Genomic DNA, 22,620 nt, shown 5'->3' on the forward strand with positions numbered 1-22,620 from the left:
ATAAGTTACGTGCTAATATTAAGCGATAAGGCTGTAGCAACTTTCAACATGAGGAGAATGCCACTATTGATTCAGTAGGCTGTCTGGTATGTTGCTCTCAAAATACTGATTTTATTTTCCGTGAAATACACTGAAAATCAGAGGATCTTTTTGGATCTTCACTGCTTCAGAGTCAGAGAAAAATTAGCAAAAGTTTGAGGTGCTGTGAGTAGTTACATCTGAGTAGAGGGGACCCTGAGGTGTGGGTAATAGTTGTGTGTTAAATACCTTTATTTATTACAGCTTTGGTGTGTGAAAGACCTGCTCTCTTTTCAGATGTCAGCGGGGAATCATCATTTGCTTTCTTTAAGGTGATTGGTATCATCAACTTGAGTTGCTCCGCCTCATCATGCACATCAACCCTTTTTCAAGGATCCCTGCCAAGATAGAACACCTAATCTGTTTTTGTTTTGCTTCTCTTTTTAGCATTGCTAGCATGATGACCTGACAAGACATAGGATGGTCCTGACTATGCAGTGCAGGTACTGATGGGAAAGGATCCAATATGAGTGTAAATGATGTTGGAGGAAGACGACGCTTTGAGGATAGCGAATACACGCTGCACATATACCCCGGGAGCATCGCAGAAGGAACTATCTACTGCCCCATCACCACCAGGAAAACTTCCACGGCCGCTGAGGTGATCGATTTGCTCATTAATAAACTTCAGCTTGAGAAAACAAAATGTTACGTCCTTGCCGAAGTGAAGGAGTTTGGTGGGGAGGAATGGATCCTCAACCCTACGGACTGCCCAGTCCAGCGCATGATGCTGTGGCCTCGCATGGCCCTGGAGAACCGCATCAGTGGCGAGGATTATCGCTTCCTCCTGCGGGAGAAGAACCTGGATGGGTCCATTCACTATGGAAGCCTCCAGTCCTGGCTGCGGGTGACGGAGGAGCGTCGCAGGATGGTGGAGCGTGGCTTCCTTCCCCAGCCTCAGCAGAAGGACTATGATGACTTGTGCAGCCTGCCGGACTTGAATGAGAAAACACTCCTGGAAAATCTCAGAAACCGCTTCAAGCAAGAAAAAATCTACACCTACGTAGGCAGCATCCTCATCGTTATTAATCCATTCAAGTTTCTACCTATTTATAACCCCAAGTATGTCAAGATGTACGATAACCATCAGCTGGGAAAACTGGAGCCCCATATTTATGCTGTGGCAGACGTGGCTTACCACGCCATGCTTCAGCGGAGGAAGAACCAGTGCATCGTGATTTCGGGAGAGAGTGGGTCAGGAAAGACACAGAGCACCAACTTTCTGATTCATCACCTCACCGCCCTCAGCCAGAAGGGATTTGCCAGCGGAGTAGAACAGATTATTCTTGGAGCTGGACCAGTGCTTGAGGTAAGATGAAAACGATAGTAGCATGGAAACTTTTTAACAGTGGAAAAAAAATAGGAAACCCAAGTACTTGGGGTTTTATTATGGCACTAGCCTGGGGTTGTCTGCTAAGTGCTGATAATCAAGTTATAACAGTATTAGCAATAAGAGAAAGTTGTGTTTCTGCCTATAGAATTCTACTTGCTTCAAAAAAAAAAAAAAAAGAAAGTAGTACAGCAAATGGCTTTCTGAGACAAATTTATTAATGCTTTGTATTCACTCAAATATTTCTTAGTACTGATGTATCTCGGTGATTTTTCAGTTTGAAAATGGAAATGAAAAAACCTTTCTTGAATTATTGGTAGAGTTTATAGTACATCGAAAAGATAATTCACATTGCACATAAAATATTGATAGTGTCGTGTTTACGGAGTTTCTGTGCACTCAACTTCATTGAGCTGGAAGAGATCAAAGCTGACTCTCATGGTCAGAACTTTATTTTCTAATCATGAGTAGTTGATTTGTCCGGTGTGATTAGTTACATTATGAGGACTTTTCCCGTCTATGAAAGGAGGTGAGATTAAATGCATCATTAACTTTGCAGATATGAAACTCTGAAGAGGAATACAAGCATTCATTCATTAATTTGCCTTGAGTTTGCCCTGTAACTCTATGAAATGGTTTTCCTTAGGATCAACAGTTTTGCTTGTTAAAGAGTTTTGTTTCTTAAAGCCTGTCTGCACATGGGTGACGTGAGCATCAGCTTCAGCCATACTGTTATTCTTCAAACTTGCAGTCCAGAGAGGTGGCTTGATGGCTGTGTTTTCTTCTCTTGGGATTTGTTTTCTATTTTGAAAGAGTTTTTTGGCAGTTTTAGACTGAGATATCTACCTTCTGCGTCTGTATTCCATTGATGAGTCTGAGGACTTGGGTCAGCTTCAACTACCAGCAGACAACTGGGAATCAGAGGAAGGACTAGTGCTCGTAGATGTCTCAGCTAAGCATAAGCAAACAGCTTCATTTTGCAAAGCCAACAAGTTTTTTTTTTTCTGTTTTCACGTCAGGTAGAATGGGCTGAGCTAATTCAATCTGGAGTTAGCAAATGATTAGTCATTCAGGATGGGCTTTGGCCTGAAAAGCAGCAAAGCTGTATAACAAACTGAAGGTAAAGAAATTTGTAGTTCTCTTAAGTAGTGTCAGAGAGTACCTCTGTCTAGCTTAGATTTCCAGAGGTGGAGAAGAGAGAGCCCCATGAAAGAGAAGGTAGAAGGAAGTTTTGGGAATTTTTTTTTTCTTAAATTCTGCTTTTTTCAGGAATAGGTAAAATAGTCCCGTTGCAAAACTGCCTGAGCGTCACTCAGTCCACTGATGCAGTCCTTTAAATAAATGAACTGTTCCACCTACTTGAAAGATTAAATTGGGGTTGTTTATGCCAAATACAGACTTACGGTCATTGCTTATAGTCAAACAAGCTTGTGTCCAGAGACAAGAAATAGAGGATGCCCATGAGCTGCACTTTGCTTTGCTTCTCTTTCTCTACTTGCTGCTATTTTATGCTATCGAAGAGGGAGAGAGGGTGCAAGCAATTTCAGAATGGTGCAATTTGAAGATCTGTGATTATCAGGATCCCTGTAGTTACCCTTGTGTTTTGGGACTGGAAAGTTAAGTCTGCTTGCTTGGATGCTTTGGTGATGGCCACTTGCTTCTTCCTGGGGAGAAGCATGTTGGGATTAGGATGCGCTGAGCCTCTTTGCTTTCCTTTTGCAAGAACTGCAGCTGTTTTTAAGGGAAAAAAAAAATTCTGAATCGTATCTCTTACTACTTTTGCTTTTGGAACAGAAGTTTGCATTCCTTCACTCTGGCAGCTGGACGGCTGCTGTTGTGCTTCTCTAGCTGCCTCCAGGTCTCTTGGAGAAAGTGAGGGTAATCCAGAATTTCTTCTGCTCTGCCAGCACCAGTCCCAAATAGTCACAAATCACGCAGGCTTAAAGATAAAATGTGCATACTTATGCTTTTTCTTCCCTGCCCTTCCTTATATTTCCTAAAAAAGGGATCTTCAGAGATCTGTTGTAAAGGCTTGTGTTACCTTGCCACCCATTTGCAGATTTGACCTTTCAATTCCTGGCATTTGTGGTTGAAATACACTTTTCACTTCTCTAAGTTTAGATGCCAAACTTGTTGTTTTTTTTTTTTTTTTTCCCTCTTTTTATTCATTCTTCTCCCTTCCACCAGACACCTTCTTCGATCCTCTTGTTTTCCCTCTGAGTATTTAAAATTAAATTATGTTCATCTCAGGCTTGTCTTTTAGGAGGCAGCGACAACTTCTTTGTGTGTGCTGCAACTTCTGATTTAGGGAATGGAGCACAACAAATAACAGTTTACCTCGACCTGTTAATCTCTTTTTCTTTCCCTGCTTGCAAAGCCTCCCTGGTAGCATGAGTGTCTGCCCTGAACCACCTTTTTCCTGGGAATGCCTTCACAGTTGTGCTCGCACGGCAGGAGCGGAAGTGAAGCAAAATTAAGATTTTTATCCCCGCGCACACCCCCCCCCCCCACCCCCCGCCCCAGCTTCACTGGTTTTCTAATTTACCTTTTTTGAATAGCCTCAGGCCATTGTTTGTGATTTGGTGGTGGTGGTTTTGTTGTTGTTGTTGCATGAGATTCCTGTGAGCTTTGTCCAAATTGCACTTTTGGGGACAGCTGTCGAGGCAAGCTGTTACTGCCATCTAAATGCGGTAATATCATCCAGGAGTTGTGTATAGCAGCGACTGCAGTTAGAGGCGAGTACTGAGACCAAGCGTGTCCTTTTAAAGTGTGTTTGACATAAGTCCTATGGATTTTCTTTCTCTTACAATGGGATTTAATAGGCAAGCTTTTTTGTAGCAGTGCTCCTTGGAGTGGTTGTAGTATGCTTTTTTTTGTTTTGTGATAAATGATATTACAAAATATTTACATATTTATATATTACTCATTTGTGATAAATGATGTTAGTTAAATACCGTACTTAGTTTTCTAATAACAAGCTTCGAGTCAGTTTAAAAAGGTGATTTTCTTTATATTTTTTCTGTATTTTTCCCCATTTTCCTTATAAAGTCCATTTTTCTCTGTAGAAGATTGCTTTTTCAGCAGGGTATCCATAGAGCTGAGCTTACCAGAATTTTGCTCTCTGGCCATTTAGTTTCAAGACTGAGCTTCTGGAATTAAATTATTTTATGTAGTTACCAGAGGAAGAGTTGCATGTGCTGCAATTCAGTTCTGTTTCTGATAGACTTCGTGCAATACTTCAGATGAAAACTTCATTATGCTCAGCTTGATGCTCCTTCAGGGACCCAGAGCGCATAACTTTGCTGCCACATAGGTAGTTTGTTTTTCATTTGGATGCCAACCCTGATATTATTTAAGAAAGCATTGAGGAAGTGTGCTGGTCAGGGAAACGCTTTACTGCAACAGTTGCAATTTTTTTTTGGAGGAGGGAATTGGAGGAGCTTCTCTAGACAACTTGTGCAGACCACGAAGTGTTTCTACTTCATTTCTAATTCCAAAAGCCACAACTAAAGATTTGCTCTAAAAAACCCTAAAACTTCGTTGTCACAGGGCTTCCAGTTAAGGGTAGTGAGACACTGGAAGAGGTTGCCCAGAGAGGTTGTGGATGCCCGATCGTTGGAAGTGTTCAAGGTCAGGTTGGACAGGTTGAGCAACTAGATCTAGTGAAAGATGTCCCTGTCCATGGCAGGGTGGTTGGACTAGATGATCTTTGAAGTTCCCTTCCAACCCAAACCATTTTGTGATTCAACTAGTGGTTTACCTGGAGAACTGTGGTTTCACCACAGGGCTGTTTTACCCCCTAGGTAGGTAAAATGTTCTTGTGAACTTAGGACAGTGTTTTAAGATCCTGGTTTTTCTTTAATTATGTTAGCTAGAAACATCCAGATGAACTTTATATTGGTAGCTCAGCTTATTTTCATAGACTTACACCTTTAAGAGGTATAAGTCTATGGTGGGATGTTGGTGTGCTGTCCCCAGACCTCCTTGGAATCACCACCCAGTGCCGGTGCATGATGCAGCACGTGAACATCCTCCTCTGTTCGGTGCAAAGTGAAACATAAACCATGCTTCAGCTTTCCTGGGGAGGTTTAAATGCAAGTTAATTTATTATATCATGTTGGTTTTTTTTTCTCCCGAATTCTCAGCAAAGATACAGAAGTAACAGATTTCTCCCTCGCTCAGGTATGCCCAAAGGTCCCCAGACAGGTACCGGATGAGCCTAGATCTAAAAGAGTCTGTGTCAGATCCTGTTACCATCTGTAACTTTCTGAACATCTCATTTGTCACAAGAAGCACCGCAATGGTAACTACAAAAAGCAGACGTTTTCTAAGCAGCCGTTTATATGCATCTTCAAACCTCTCAGTGGGGATTTCTTAATTGCTTTAAAAAAAAAAAAAAGGCAAAAAGAAATGTGTCTGTGACGGGCTGAGGCACGCTGCCGGTGGCAGAGGGTAGCTGTTGCTGTCCTTCACAGCTGATGTGCATCTGCAGCATCTATGCCGGGGGTGGGGATGGGGGGGAAGAGGGGGAAAGGAGCTGATTGCTTGAATTGCTTTTGAAAGTGATTGCAGCTAGCCTTTTGTAGAGACAGCAGTGGTATTTGCATTCCCAAAATACGTGTTGGTTTGCATAGAAACCTTAGGAGCAGCAACTGGAATTGCTTTTTGATTTCTGGAGCAGTATTACACAATATGTGTGTTTTGCTTGTATGGGGAAAGTTATAGCTTCAATCTTAAGGTCTAGAGGTCTAAAAGCTGTTATTTTTTTCTTTTTTCTTTTTTTTTAAAAAATCCTGATTGTTGCATTATTAGAGGAAAATGTAAGCACCACCTAAAAGATACTGAATTTTATTTTATAGGACTTTGCTGTGGTAATGTACAGCTTTCTTCCCTCCTTTTACCCAGCTGAATTAAGCTCCTGCAGCAGCAGCTGAAGAGCTGGCTGCTGTGAGGTGTGAGTGAAAACGATACTGCGCTGCCAGAATTTCAGTAGATGCTGCTGAATGTTTCCAGAGTGAAACAAAGAGCTATTGAGCAGAGTTTAAAAAAATCAATTAACTAGAAGAATCGAGCATGTCCTGGACTTTCAGTGTATTCGAGTGGCATTGGACAACACAGAGATGCTAAAGCTAAATGTGCATGCGTCCCCCTCTGCTGCTCCCAAGCAATTTGGCCAGACGTGTGCAAGACCTGTAGTAAATCCCAGGTAGGACCCGGCTCTGCTGGCAGATCCCACCCTGTTAACTCCTGCAATGCGTAACCAGGGCAAGGCGATGCTGGTTTTATACAGCAAATTATGGTGCAGTTATTTCTCTGCAAGAAAAGCCATTATCCAATCCAACATACTAATATTTTTACTTGGAACAGTATTAATGGGAGGTAAACTTTGAGTATATATATATATATATTTTTTTTTCCCCCTACTTGGACAGTATTAATGGGAGGTAAAATGTGAGTATAATAATTTTTTTTTTTTCCTACAGGGAACAGTATTAATGGGAGGTAACCAAATTTCATTAAAATGGACTTTAAAAAAACCCAAACAACCAAAAATAGATTTAGTTCATGACGTTCAGTTTCCAATACACTGATTTTTAAGTAATTAGGTTGTGTCATGTGGCTCTAGAGGTTTTATATCTGAAAAATGGATTTATATGAAGGGGAGAGGGAAGACTAGTTACTCTGCTCATTACTCACTTTTGATCATTTTTAACCTACAATATATACAGTTGTTATTGATCACCTATGTGCTCTGAGTTTGGGGTAGGTGTTTAATGCAGCAGCCAGGATTTTTTCGCCTTGCATTCTTCCCCAGTGCACAGAAAGGTTAGAGAGGGAGCAGCACACAGAGATTATACAGATGATGCCTAATGTGGGAAGAATTTGTGCAGGCCTCCGCCGGCAGCAGTGACACAAAGGAGTCATACAGCAAGGCTCATGCACCAAATGCTTTTCACCAGCACTTTCAAAATGCTGTTATTCTTCAGCTGGGGATATTTTACAGTTTCAGACTCTGTATCAAATAGTGTCTTGTTCATCCATTTCTTGCTGAATTATTCAATATTTTTACTTTAGAGTCTTTCTGAAAGATGCAGATTTATCAGTAGCTGAGTTTAATATTATTATTTTGCATTATTTGCTATCTTCAGCAAATATTTCATTACCCTAAAGTCCAGCTTTTTATGCTTGAATGATAGAGGTTGTTATTTCTGACCTAAGATGACGGCAGGAAAATGGATTAGTTATTAAAGGAGGTTTATATGAAGCTGTCTCTTTCTCCACCCTTAAGAATTAGCAGCTATTTTGTTTCCAGAAGGGAAATGCTAAATAGAACTCTGCCTTTGCCAGGTGGAGTGCTTGTCTTACAGGGAGCATTTTATTGACCCTACATGTCCAAGGATCCCATCTTTTTCCCCTCCCTCCTTGCCATCTCTCTTTGGGGGAGTTGTTTTGCCATTTGTTCTCATTCATACCTTTCAATTTTTATCCTTTCTTTACTTTTCTTTCACTGGTCTTCTAGGGTTTCACTTTTTCCTCTATTGATATATATCTAGATATCTAGGTTGAGATCTTAGAGATATCTAGATATTTTGAATCTAGAGATCTAGATTTAATAGATATCTGGATCTGTCCAGGTATCTATAAAATCTGGATATCTAGATTTGATAGATATTTATCTGTATAGATACCTATACATCTATACAACATAATCCTGAGTCTGACTGGAGCAGGGACCGTGTATTCACACTAGCATGCAACTGTTGCAAACCCAGATGATGCTCAGCATTAAATGATATTGGAGAAAAATTGACTTTCTTAATACCATATTTTTATCTTCCACTGACTTGCACCAGTGTATCTGTTATTTGGTTTTGTATTAAGCTTTTTTTTTTTTTTTTAAACTTGAATATAAGGGTGCACATTTTATAAAGCATGAAGGGCGGGCCGCTTTTCTGAAAGCTTTTTGTTTCATTTTTCATTATATATATTTATCAAATAGTATAATGGTAGTGTAGCACTCTAAGTAGTGTTTTTGATCAAAGATTGTGCTGCTAATGTCCAGTAAGGCTTCCATGAGGATTTAACATTGATAACCGAGGCATAGACATATTATCCCTAATGTGCATAGTTAATATGGCACTGTATTTTTCTAGTCATGGAATGAGAATTTAATGCTGTAGTAGGGATTGTGTTTCTTCCCCGCTCTCCCTGCGTCTCCCAGCCAAAATACAGTTTTTGTTTTTAGGACCATTTACTGAGACTTATTTGACTTTTTTCGTGGCTGGGGAACCCATATCGGGTTTTACACGCTGGGCTTGGGTGCTGGGTGGATGCCAGACAGGTGCTGTGCTGCAGCATAGTTGCCCTTGGTGGGGAACAGAAGAGCCTGAGAACAAGGAGCCTTTGTAGGACAGGGAGTGTACCCAGCTCTGGTGGTAGCAGTTGACAAATTTTGGCTTTTTAATGGTTTCTGCTGTCCCTGTGGCTTCACTAGGCACAAAATGGGAGTGCTGTCCACTAAACACCTCTGGTGAGAGCATTTTGTTTTGCTGCCTGAGGAGCGATATGCTCTCTTATCTGCTCAATGACAGGGTGATGGTGTCTTACTGAGTTCTGGGACTTTGAACAAATTGTTTCCCAAGGCAGCAAATAAAATTTTCTGAATTGGTCCTCAGTGTCTTCAAATATGAGAGGCATTCCCTTCTTATTTATCGCACAGAAATGGGTATTTCTAGCACAGAAAATGTTACTGTCGCTTCTTTTATACAGTGGAGAGACAGAGGAAATGCAATTAGCTATGTAGGTTTTTTTCCTTTTAATGTTTTCAGTGATTGTTGATGTATATAAACCTAAAGGTAGAGAGTTACTTCTGGAGTTGGTGCAAGTGGCTGATGCTTCATCCTGTCTCTACTTTGCTTTCCTGTATAAGCCTGGACAGGTCTGCAAGCATCATATTTGTAAAGGTGCTGAGTACGTAGCTGTTCTAGATGGAAATTAGAGACATATATGTCCATAGGTTATATATGTGTGTATACACTCTGTAAACACGTTAGCGAGCGGTTCAGCGCAACAGGGAGCCGTTGCGTGGAGGGAAGCAGCTGGTGCCGAGCCCGCGCGTGCACCTCTAGGGTCTTGCTGCGGACGAGCTCCCATCTGGTCCTGCAGCAGACGACCTCAGCTGCTTACAACTGGGACTGGGTTTGAATTGCAGCAGTTTTGGAGCATAGAAGCTGAAGTGGATTTAGTGAAGGGGTCAAGAGGTTCACGTTGAAGACCTCCTGAGCCAACTGCAGCACTGCAATGTGTACACCTTATTTCCCCATATGCTTCCTATAGGAAGAGAGAAGACAATGCGTTCATTAATGACTGCAAGTAGAGCACGAGCATCAGTGTGAATAGTGATCATTGTTTAGGGTTGTATCAACAAAATGTCCAAACCCAGGAATTGCCGGGATGAGCAGTGTTGACCATCTGTTCTACAGCTCGGAGAAGATTGCGTTTTCTTTGTGGTCCCAATGTCTGCCAGATATAAAGAAGCTTAACCAAGTGCCTCCTGCTTTGACCAAATAGCTTTGCCAAATTCAACAGAAATAAATTTTTAAAAAATGCGGCAATATAGCGAAGCACAGGCAGGTAGCTGCTCCAATTTGTTCAGCCTCTAAGGTTAAATATTATATAGAGGTTAAGTTAAAGCTCAGCGGAGTGCGTGGCAGAGGGCGATGGAACAATCCTTCCCCAAACCCACATTGCACAAGTCTCGCTGAAGCTCATGGCAGCAATTTGGGGCAGACAAATAAAATCATTGTTTCCCGTGTTTGCGGAAAGGATCTGTCTTAACTGCAGCAGCTGATTGCAACTTGCTTTTATTTACTTAATTAAGATGGATGAGGGATAAACGTTGTGCCAGACAGTTGAGCCTTTGGCTTTGTCAAAGTGCTTGGGGATTTGGACTTTTACAGGCGAAGGCTGCGTTAGAGAAGATGAAAGGACAAGCTAAATCTTAAGAGTTACTGTTGAGTTTAAAACAGCAGAGACATTTTACAGATCATTTATTTTAAGACAATATAAAGCATTTTTTAAAAAATTACGTCAATTTTCCATCAGTGTGAGCAACAAATCAATGAAGATTTCTCTTTCTGGGATGGTTAGTGTCCCATGTGCATCGCTGCTTGCTCCCATGAAGCTTTGTGATGTAGGTAAGCACCACCTCTATTTTGTAGAGAAGAGCCTTGGAGAGTGAGATCCTCCTCCTTTGCCCACAAGGATGGCTGTGCTCAGCCAGATGAAGGCTTCACCTCATCCTTCATCCCATCCCTGGGAGGACATTAAGCAGGGCAGGGTGATGCTTTCCTGCCAGTCCCACCACTTTCGGTCATCTGTAGCTCAGAGATCTCCTAAAATGGTGGCAATCTCTGTCTAATAAACCTGGATGGGTTTTTTTGAGGTCAGCTTGACTACACGAAGCTCGCAATGACTACCATAAATTATCTTTGTTCCAGCCAGCACCATAGGAACAGCAGCATGCTGCTTGCTTTTTGGCTTACACCTGGATGGCTGTACCACTTGCTGCTAACCCAGTAAGGATATTCATAAAAATTCATTTAGCTACGTGAAAGCTAAACATTTTGGTAGATCCTAACGACACAACTGATAAAATGAATGGTGTTGATGTTATATAGCTGCCGTCCACCCACACTGGTGCTTGTCAGCTGCGGCAAAGCTGTCGGGATGCGAAATGAATAATGTAATCTTCTTTGCTGTAAGAGCAGAGCATTTTCTAAAAGGATATGTTTCTGTTTTCAGTAGTCCTGACCCTACCAACAGCCGCAAGTAAAGCCAGAATGGAGGAAGAGATGGTACAATATTGTTTTAAGAATTGCTCAAAATTCAACACAGCACAAGCCAATCAAGGGTGGCTGGCAGTTATGGAAAACCATTATTTATAGTCATGAAAGCAAATAGTCTCAGTTATTTCCATTATAAAAGGGACCAGGAAACCATATAATCCACTATAGGAGAAGTAGGGATTTGAGTAATTGTGATTATTTCCCATTTTAAGCATTACTGGATATTTTTAATACTTTTGCATTTACCAAGATAGTTAATTTGGTGTGGACCAGTTCATAGGCAGACTGGTAGTGGGACATAATGAAGCAATTACCGAGCTGTTCCCATTAAAATACTTAAACGCTAATGGAACACACTAAGAAAATATGAATTTTGGGGAAAAAAATGAAATACTTTTTAAACAGACCTTTTTAGAGTAAGAAACTCTGCTTAAAACTGCCTCCTCCCCTCATTACCACTTTCAGGAAAGCGAGATTTTTGAAGAAGGAGAGAGCACAGGTCTCAGAAGAAGGGACATGTGTACCAAAAAATGGCGGGGAAGAAGCTGATTTTTTTTTTAATTTTAAAAAAGAAAAAAAAAAGTTCAGTGATTTCTGACCATAATGCAATTAAAAAATCTTACTTCTTTTGCCAGTGTTTTCCAGATCTGTAATATCCTTGTGGTTTTTTCAGGAGGGAATAAGAGCAGAGAAACAGGGTTCCTATGCAGTGACTTTGTGGTAGGGATCAAAGATTTACTGATTGTCCCGAACCAGGCAGATTTACTTACAGTTTTTAATCGGGAGAAGAATCTTGGACAAGTTGCTGTGTGAGAGATGCCAAAGGAGAATGAAAGCATGTGGATAAAAATGCTCGTGTCCAAGATAAGGGCAAAATGTTCAAACTTTGTTCTGCTTTATCATCAAGGAAATTGGAGATTGTTTGGAGAAATGGCAGGTTTGAGGAGCAAAAGTTTGGCGTGGTGGGTCGGGGTGGGAGCTGTATCCCAAATATGCGATGCTCGAGTGCTTTCCAAAGCATAGCAGATCTAATCTCTATGGACAGTGAAGCATCTGATGTGCTTGGAAAAGAAACAAAAAAGCAAAAAAAAGAAGAAAGGAAAAAAAAAAAAAAAGAAGAAGAGACCAAGCAGATCTAATAATGTGAAATTTTTTTTTTTTTTTTTTTTTTTTTCCAAATTACTGCTTTCTCTGGGTTTGGAGTATTTAAATACAGGCTGGTAGGTGTAAGGGGTAGTGCTGATTGTCTCCTATGGGAAAGTGTGGGGCTTCTTATATCTTACAAATGTCACTGTGAAATTGAATTATTCTTTAGATAAGGAGATCCAGAATATTGTCCTGAAGAGAAGAAAATTCCATATTTTGTTTTCTTTGCAAAGTATGGGTGCAGTGGGCTGCATCCGACAGAGCTGGAGAAGATTTGGGGTTGTCTCCTTAAAGCAACCTTCTCTAGAAGGCTTATATCCATTTCTTCATCAAAAAGAACGTTTGCAAACTTTAGAAATACACTTCTACGGTTTAATTTAAGGCTCTGAAAAATGTGAAATTGGACTTATTGGAATTTAATTCTTTATCATCTAGGCTACAGCTGCAGAACCGGCCGTGCTCAGAGGAATGTATTTGAATTATCAGGCTGAGCTGTGCATTTCTGGGCCAGAGTTTTCTTGGTATTTGGAGGCCTCTGGGATAGAGGTAACCTTGCCAGCAGTTCATAAATTTAAGCCAGGCTTTTTTACCTTAGTCAGGAAATTCATGTTTGAGCTTTATTTAAGCTGGGATTCACGGTGATCTAATCCCAGCACGCTGCCAAACCCAACGTGCAATTTTTATTTTTGGCTTTTTGTTGCTCTTTTTTTGGTTTAGCCTTCGTGTTTCAGATCGCTCGGTTCCCTCTCCATCATGTTTTTTCCCAGAGCTGTTAATCAGAAGTGGATGAATGCACGCAATCACCCTGCAAGTAGCCTCTCTGCTAATTGCAGGCGCGGCGATGGTGGCAGCAAGGAGAGGAGCGGCCGTAACTGCAGGTACCGCTCTGCCGCGTGCGTGGGGCAGAGCTGACCTGCTATGCAGCGGGACGTGCTTTCCAGGAAAAATTATGATGAGTAAATATTTGTAATTTCTCCAAATAGCAGCTAGAGGAAAATATGTGATGGTATTTTGCAAGTATTGAGAGATTACGTGTGTATGTGCATATATAGATATAATATATATACACATAGGCGCGCACAAATCTGCATTGCAGGTGTCGTAAGAGTCCAGATTAATATCTGTATAATAGTAATAATATCTACTATAATAATATATGTAGTATAGTATTAATATAATAATATACACACACATAAAAATCTGCATTGCGGGTGTCATATAGAAGTGCAAGATAATCGAATAAAACCCCACTTCATTATCGGGGTTGTGGCTTGGCATGAAGCTTAACATTCTCCTTGTAAAAAGCATTATTGTAACGTTATTCTCAAGCTTCAGAAGAACGCATGCTGTAGTACGAGTAAACCCTTCTTTGCCCTTGAAAAGGAGATCCGTGATGGATACTTTTGGACACTGATTAGCAATGGAAATTTATCTGATATGTTAGTTATTGCATCTGTCAATGAAAAGGTGAGGTGTGCTATATATTGCTGCTTGGGTAGAGTGGCCCTGCCGAATGACTGCAGGTGCTACTCCAGTATATAGGTGCATAATTGGGAGTTGAAAAAGATGTCAACGCTAACTTACAATTTTAAGTATCAAATAATTTTTAAAGGAATTTCAGTGAATCACCCAAAATAGCAACTGATCAAAACTGGGATGATGATCTATGGTTCCCAGTGTGGTGCTAGGAGCAAGGCTGTCGGGGTATAGGTTACCTGTATACAACCCTGGTTTGGGCGGAGATTTTTCTGTAGCAGTTAGAGCAGCACAAGGCTCATTTTTCCTCCTTGCTACTCTTTTTCTGCAAATTGAAGCAAAGAATAACCTGCTTCTACATCCTCTCTTAACTGCCACTGTACGTTTGGTTTAAATCAGAATGCTCTACTGCCAGAAGTTTTAGATTACCATTAAATAGGGGGGAAAAATAATATTGTGGAGAGAGCGAAGACCTTCAAAGATCTGTCCTTGCTTGTGAAGTGTGCCTAAAAATTTAACAAGGTAGGTCATCTGCCAGTTCAGTTGTCTGTGCACACAGCCAGTTGGTTCTTAAATCACCCATGATTTGCTCTTATTCCCCATTCTTGCATCATGCTGCTGTTCGAAATGATGAATAACTCCAATCCTGTCCCTTTACTTGTGCTGCAAATCACATAAAGAAGGATGCATGTTTAATTTTGCCAGTGATACTAAGTTGCCTTGTGTGCATGTACACAAATTTGTTTTCATTTTTAATATTCTTGGTATAACAAGGGGGCATCCAAGATCTGGTAAGCCTGGATTAATCCTAGGTTTGGGCTGCTTCAGGGGGGATTGCAAACCCCAGTATCGGAGTTAACGCTGCAAGATGGGAGCGAAGCTTTCCAAAGTGCTTACGTAGCACAAAGAAACTTTGCTGAAGCCTTTTGACTTGCGTGCTGCTTTCTACTTTGGGCTGCGAAGGAGAAAACTGTGGTTTCTAGAATTACATCACAATTATAATATTTGTAATAATACAGATGCAATATAAATAGCCTCATGGCAGAAGGGAAATATATGGGTAATGAATGGGTGTGACCTGCCTGTTGCTGTCTTGGTTTTTCTTTCTGGCTCTTGCAACCCTTCCCTCTCTATAACATCTGTTTTGCATCTGCTACAGGAAAGCCAAGTAATTTCAATAAAACTGGGAGAAAACATAATGCTTTAAAACCCCCCAACATATTGATGTTAGCCTGGTTTACAAGAGGGATTATTAACTGAATTTATCAGCCTGAGTTATTGACAGAGTGGATGCTGACTTGGATGCTTGAGTAGATGCATCATCTGATGAACAATGCAATTACAGCATACTGAGGTCGGAACACCACGGTTTTTCTTACAAGGGTCTGAAATGGTAAATAACGTGAGTTGAGGTTATTCTGAGTTTTGGTGCATCCCCCAGCTGACGTCTCAGCAGAGTGCTGAAGCATGGAGGTGATGCTGCTGATCACAACAGCCTTGTTTCAGTGGGACCAGCCGCGTTTGCTCAAGGATTAAGCACGCAGCAATATTTGTGTCATGTTAGTCTGCAACAAAGATGCATTTCCTAAATTGTCAAATACTAGATATGTTGATATAAACTAAATATATAATATATGAGATATATTAATAGAAAATAAATCTATAAGAGATATGAGATACATAAAATAATAAATATTATTTATACATGAGATATATAAATATGAAATAGAAATGCGTTTTTTCTTAATATCTACCCCTCTTAAGTCTGATTAAGGTTATCATTTAGGCTAATTATAAAGTTTAGAGGTAGTGTGGGTCAGCGTTTGCTCAATCTCCATCCCATTAGCAGCCCCCTCAACTAAGTTTTTAAATTGCACTTTATTGATCGTCAGGCTTTTAAAGAAGTCCATAAGCTCTTAGTGTAGGCTCAGTGGTGTGTAAATAGAGTAATTGTCTTGCTACGAGCAGTATTGACCTGAGAGGTCGGGTATTCGAGGAATATTTAGTAAAGTTTTTTTTCATTTAGGCCGCAAAACTCTTGCAGATCGTTAGATCACCTGCTCCTGCCCTTGCTGGTTTTTTATTGCTGTGAAAGCTTCGTTAAGTTATAATTATGAGTAAGCAAAATATTTCTGGCTTTCTGTATTAATCTTGTCTGTTGGGCAAGAGAAATGTAGCTGGGAGAAGCTTTTTGAATAACTAGGTCGTCTTACCTGCTGGCTTAAGGCACAAAGGATCTGTGCGAGCAAATATTGAAGTCTATAGGAGCCATAAGTTTGCATTTTGACTTTAATGGTTGTAATTTTTAAATTGCTTTATGGTTATCATGTCAAAAGATCTTAAGCACTAATTTTTCCAAAGAGTTTAATTAAGTTTCTAGCTTTCAACTAGAAATTCAAAAAGTAAAACAGGTTTGTGCTTACTGTTAAGTTTTATGCTTTGAGAGAAAACGTTGCATTTCCATTTATTTGACTTGATTCAAGCCACATTTGATTTGCCTTCACCCCAGATTGCCGTACCCACAGTTCATTTTGCTTAGGAGCAAAATTTCTTCAGACAAAGATGCGTGGTTGGGGTAGGGTGCTTGGAATTGCTGGAAGCGTTTTCAAAAGAAATTACGCAGGTATTTTTGTTTTCGATCCCATCCTATTCCTTGCCATCGAATCAGCTCAGTTTAATTTTGTGCATCTTGCTGCGGGCCGGTGCCAAGGATGTGGGTAAGAGGATGCGAAAGACGTGCACAGTTCAGTGAGTTGGTACTTAAACATGTTGATAATTCGACGTGGAGTTTTTCCTGCCTCTCTCTACCTACTACATGAGTTGTCTTTGCATTTGTTTTCTGAAGTGGCACTGGAAGAATTGCAAATGAAGTAATAATCCCAAACTGACTTGTACTGTATGTGCTTAGGCTGGCTCAGGATCTTGATCAGGTTGGGAATAGGGTCCCCCATGTATTTCTGCCACGTGTCCCAGGGAGCAGCAGAGTATAGACGGGACCTCTTAAAGTGATGTTGATACTCAGCATTTCTTATCTTCAAACTTTGATTTTTGGAGCTCCTTAGCACCAATTCCATCCTTTTTTTTTTTCCTTCTTTTGTACAGTCCCTGATAGTGTGTTTTTGTTGTTCCCCCCCCCCCCCCCCCCCCCCCCCCCCCCCCCCCCGCCTTGTTTCAGTTTCCACCTGGGTTTTAGTTAATATAGTTATTTCAGACTAGGCAGCTGATGAATTTTCAGTAGTTCCCATCTGCCTGGATGTCATCCAAGGGGAGAGACTGAGAAGAAACAGCAGAAAAAGGGAGAGATGACCAGGGTAATAGCCTCGTGTATCGAATGCCGGAGGCTGGGTGACCAAAGCCTTCCTGCTGAAATCCAGCCAGCACGAGGTAGGACAATTGTGCTGCTGTTCTCTTCGGGAGTTATAAACAAGAGGATGAGGATCAGCAAGAGAAAGAAAGGTTTCTTTTTGTATTTTTCCTTTTTGTCAGTTTTTCAGGTTCCTTTTCCATCCCTCGTCCTCTTCCTGAACTGCAAGCAGAGCTATTTAGAGAAGAAATGCTGTTTGCACATGAGATTAATTTTTTAACATGGTATTTTACTTGCTGATTAAAGTCAATAATAAACACACACATTTAATACCCTCTCTTTAATGATGCAAACAAAACCCTCCTTAGCTACCACTAATGGTATTTTTGTTTGGGGTTTTATAAAGCTGCTTTGAGTGAGTGAGCAGAAGCTGCGTCCCTGTCTTTCCCATTTGGGATAAACAGATGCACTCCAGCAATTTCTGCTGCATTCTGCATGCATCTCTTTATGTAAAAAGGGAGCAGGATAATACACATCTTAAGAAAATAATTCACATCATTCCAAATTCAACCAGAGTGGCTGGGCTCCTTGCTTTAACCCCACTTTCATGAGGATGTGTTCTTTATTAAGGGAGATAATCTTTCAGCTCCTGCCCCATAAGATGTTTCCAAATTGCTCCGAGTGATACATACTGAAACGTTTTGACTATACTGTGACTGCTTGAGTGGTCATCTCCTTGGTGTTCTCAGCAGCTTCAGACTTGGGTGGTGTATTACCGGAATAAATAGATTGCTGTCTGTCAGTGGTAACTTTATAGCTCTATGTATGGAGTAAAGGTTTTGGAAGTGGGTAACATGTGATGAAAGTGAGAACTGGATCTAAGATACCCTCCAAAACTTTTCTTCTGCACTAAGACTGATACCTTCACATACACATGCTCTACTGAGTTTGATTAAAATCATACAAACCATCATCTCTGTAGTTCTACTTTAATTGAGTGGAGATCCAAGACATCAAAACTACACGTTTGGATGTGTTCTTGTCTTGTACAAAAATTATGTCTTGGATCAGACATCGTGAAGTCACGTTCACCCTCTGGAAGCTCTATATCATGTAAGGGTGGTATGGGCAGTAGCTAGAGAGCTGGGGTTGTGCCTTTGGGTGTCACTTTGATGCCCTCAGTCGTGCAGGCAGGAATGCTCTGGTGGTCCATCCCCACGCCAGGAGCAAGTGCAGGAGTGCCATCAGCTCCTTTCCTTGCAAATGCTGGTTCTCGGTTTGTTTTTGTAAACGAAGCGTAACTAGTAATGACCCACTCTTTATTTTCATGTGTTGCTGCGTATTAGGTCACTACCCACTTCCAAATAATAGATGAAAATGTGTTTTTGTGTAGGTCATAAATTATATATAGCTGGTCAACACAGGAAGAGGTTGTTTTTCCTCTTCATTTTTCATGTCCCTGTGCTCTTCTGGTTAAAGATGCTTTTCTCACATTGGGTTCAACTGATGAATTTCTAGCTAAATTTGAAAAAATACTCTGAGTTGCTACGTGAGCTTTGCAGTTTCTCTCAGCCTGGCAGAAGACGTGTAATCAAAAGCTTGTTGGGTTTTCCAGCTATTCCAGTTAGTCTGGTTAAAGATACTATTCTGTCTGTCTACAAAATAACTCGCCTCTGTGTATATCCCATGACAGCTACTATTATACCAGCATCAGGTTGTGGTTTTAATTTATTTCCTATGTATTTAGTTACTGAAGATTTACCAAAAGACTTAAACACACTGTAGTGATTCTTCAGAGCTTGAAAGAAGAAATGCTTTCTTCTTGAAGAAGAAATAAACTTCGCTGTTGTAGAGCTTGCACGTTTCTTACAAGGGGAGTTGCACGCTTTGTTTAGTTGCACAGTGTTGGAGAGGGAGCGTATCTGCTGAATATCTTCAGAGTAGGGAGCAATTGGAGAGGGTTTATCGGGCTGTTAAACAGAAAAGGTGTTAAAAAAAAAAAATAGATGTCCAGTACCTGTCTACTGGAAACCACCGCTTCAGGAAACCAAAAGAGAGAGAATTTAATGAGCATGTACTCTAACGAAGCATTGCTTACTTGCATGAAATTAATTGGAAAACAAAGTCTGCTGTTACTGTTTGCTTTAGCAAGCAATGCCCCTGTGAGTTGTGTCACAGAATTGTGAGTTGTGTCACAGAATTGTGAGTGTCACAGCATAAAATACTTGTGCACAGCTCCCAGTGCAGCAAACACAACATCACTCATTTGTTCTGAATAGGTCATGGTCTGTCCATCCGTCACACACCTTTTTTTTCTGAATATCTTCTAATTTAAATGCAGTACTGTTATATTCTTCTAAAACACATAAAGGTTTAATGAGTTGGTGTTCCCTAAAACATTACATACAAAGACTAAAGAGATTGTGAAGTTAAATGCTATTAAACTTAATTTGCGCTGCAGTTCTCAGGCATCCTCAGTGACCTGGCATCCTCCTCCTGCTTCCATGCTGTGTGTAGCTCCGGAGATCGGCTCATTCATGCAGTAAAGTGAGATCACATCTCGGAGGACCCTGGCTTCATTTGCTGTGAAACTTGGAAGATGTATCACATCTGATGGAGGGTGATTTCAGAAGGAGGCTCGATGGCTCTTGGATGCTGCTCTTAAAAATTGGCACTGCATTCCTTCTTCTGGTTTCCTTGATTTTGGAGTCAAATCTCTAATGCAAAGTGGGTGGTTTGCGAAGGCTTTTTGCTCCTTGATGTCTGAGTACTTGAAGTCTTGCAGCAATGCTGGATGTATGCAGCCACCGTAAATCCTGCCTATTAATGCAAGATACTGGCCTCAAGCTGCATTTCCTAACACATTCATGAAAAAATTGAATAGAATGAAGGTGCTTTTGAGTCCCCCACTTCATGATCTCTCTTGCTTGGCCAAGGTGGATGATGAAGAGCTGCTGCTTCTCTTCACATGGGGAGAAGTGAGAACTCTGCATCCTTGGCACACTGGCCAGCACATCCATGCTGGCATGCTAAGGGTGGGATTGGTTTGACTCCTGCCCTTTCCAAAAAGCAGGGGAACACTCCCAACACACCCTCCCAACCGCTTGGCATTTTGCAAAGCCAGGATAACAGAAAAATATCTGTGTGTGTTTCGCACAATGTTTTCTGCTATGTGGAAAGTTGGAGTACAACTTTCTTTTAAAAAGTTTCTTTTAAAAACTGAAGTGCTGTTCTCAGAAATACTGATCTTGGCAGTATTGAAGAATACTGTGCAAAGCTAGATGGGTGATTTTGGCTGGGTGGGCTTTGAAGTGGAAACTCATTCTCTGTTTGGAGACCTCTTGCATGACAAAATGAATTACATTTGTGCCCATCTTGTGCCATGGGGCATTGGCTGTTTTGCCCTCGCATTGCAGCTGTCCCTTTCTTTGTAGGCAGTGGATGGTATTTACTCCTAGCTTGCTCCCCTTTTTCATTTTATAGAAAACCTCTCCATCACGATCTTAAAAATACCCACATTTAATACCTTTGGAAAGGTGACAAGCAGTACTTCTTAAATTGCCCTATTTTGCTGTACCTAATGGCTGAAAATACACATTTAAGCAGTTGCGTCCTCTCCTAAGACAAATACCTAATAGGAATACATTGATGTTTGAGACTTTTCTAGCTCCTGCAGGTGTTGTGGTCTGTCCCCAATCTTAATAATAAGCATTTCTAAGGTCCCACTTCACCATTTGAACTGTGCTAAAAAGAGGAAAATGGATCGATCAGATGTCTGAAGCTGCCTGTGGCTACCTAAATGTTGCAAGTACTGGAAAACATCAGCCCAGCAGAGCTGCTATGGCGTAAGCGAATAATCTTAACTGCGTATGATGCAGGGAAATGTGATGCTACAGCTTAGTAGCGCTTGAAATTTTGGAATTGCATCAAGAAGAGTTGTGGATTATTTATATAATCCCACAGAAAAACAGGGAGGGGCTGGAGACATGTATATTCACGTTTAACCTTGTCCTTACTCATGTGATATTTTACATGGCAGAAAACAAATGTGGTTTTTATTGTGTTGACTTAATGGCAGAGCTCTGATTTTTTTTTTTTTTTTCTTTTTCTTTTTTCTGGAGGGGAGGGCGTGTATTATTTTTTGTCTGTAACTAGCAGAAAGTAGCTGAGGTCTAAGAGGAAGGACAACACAGGCAGAAGCCAAGCTGGGTCTCGTATTACAGTGGTATGTTTTTGTTGCTGTTAACGTGTTTTTGTTTTTCCTCATTACACATATTTCTCTTGGGAAAAGCAGGAAAAAATATGTGTGTAAAAAATACATGAGAGCTCCGTGCCTCTACTAAGAGGTTCCAGATGGGAAGCATTACGGTAGGGACACTTTCTCCTGTCTTTCGGTTTGTGGCATTGATTTTGGTGACAAACTGCAGGAAAACTTGTATCAGGCCCAGAGCAGTGAATGCTTCAATTATTATTTTTTTTTTTTAGCATTTTTTGGGCTATACAAGTATGCAGTGGGAATTTGAAGCTTCGTTTCTAAATGTTTATGGCCCCATGTAGAATGATTATATTAAAAAAAGGGAAAAAAAAATTTCGAAGGGACTTTGAGAGGCCCCCTCCAAGGGCTGGAGGGTGTCCAACGATTGTACAGCAGACCAGATGCCTCTCCCTAATTTAGAAGCTGATAGTTGCTGAGAAGGGGGTGGAAGTTGGTGGAGATGCCTCTCCAAGGGATGAGATTCTTGTCGATGCATGGCATTTCGCTTCTATGCTAGGCAGCGTCTCTTAGCTCTAGCTGACATTGGCATTGCATTGGAGATGTGCCTTTTCAAGAAGACCTCCCCAAACTTTGATGGCTTTTTTCCAGACCTGTTCTTGGGCTGGAGGTCCACAGCTCCACCGCCCAAAGCAAGCAGCACTGCACCAAGAGTCCCAGCCCGGGCGAGCCGTTGGAAATGCCAGCCTGTCATCACCAACTCTTAAAATAAGTGAGTCGCAGCTCCAGCAAGCGCTTCTGAGTGCTACTAGAGCTGTCAAAAAGTGACAATAGAGATGAGAGCTCACATATATCTAAATGTGTTGTCCTCTGAGGTTGTCCTAAAGGAACGTAGTGTCCTGCATAGATGTTTTTACACAATGGAACTATATATTTTTTTAAAAAAACTACTTGGTTTGAGGTGTCGTGTGTATAACCATTTGAAACATCAACGTTTCCAAGACAACATGCTTCCGGACAAAAAGACCCAAACCATGTTACTTTTGGAGCAACAGGTGAGGACTGCCTTTGCCAGCCATCTGTAATGCTCAATGCACTAAAAAGCTATGGGAGGTGCTTTGGAGGCAGTGATTTACCCCGACTTCTGCAGAGCACTTAAACACATGGATGTTTGTCTGGTTTTGGAAATGGAGAAGTCATATTTTCTTGAACAGTGGCTTTACAG

At 41.0% G+C, this 22,620-nt stretch overlaps 1 protein-coding gene across 4 annotated transcripts in view; it reads left to right on the forward strand.

Moving 5' to 3' along the window:
- The first annotated feature begins 544 nt into the window (after positions 1 to 544).
- The window catches only part of MYO9A (myosin IXA), a 149,629-nt gene continuing 127,553 nt past the window's right edge, over positions 545 to 22,620 (forward strand). For all 4 annotated transcript variants that reach the window (XM_086471911.1, XM_086471909.1, XM_086471908.1 and 1 more), the window contains exon 1: positions 545 to 1,387. In XM_086471911.1, coding sequence (XP_086328037.1) covers positions 545 to 1,387 — 843 coding nt within the window. The remainder of the gene's footprint in view (positions 1,388 to 22,620) is intronic.

Source organism: Leptosomus discolor, chromosome 11 (genome assembly GCF_034619465.1).
Source record: "Leptosomus discolor isolate bLepDis1 chromosome 11, bLepDis1.hap2, whole genome shotgun sequence".
Taxonomy (NCBI): Eukaryota; Metazoa; Chordata; class Aves; order Leptosomiformes; family Leptosomidae; genus Leptosomus; species Leptosomus discolor.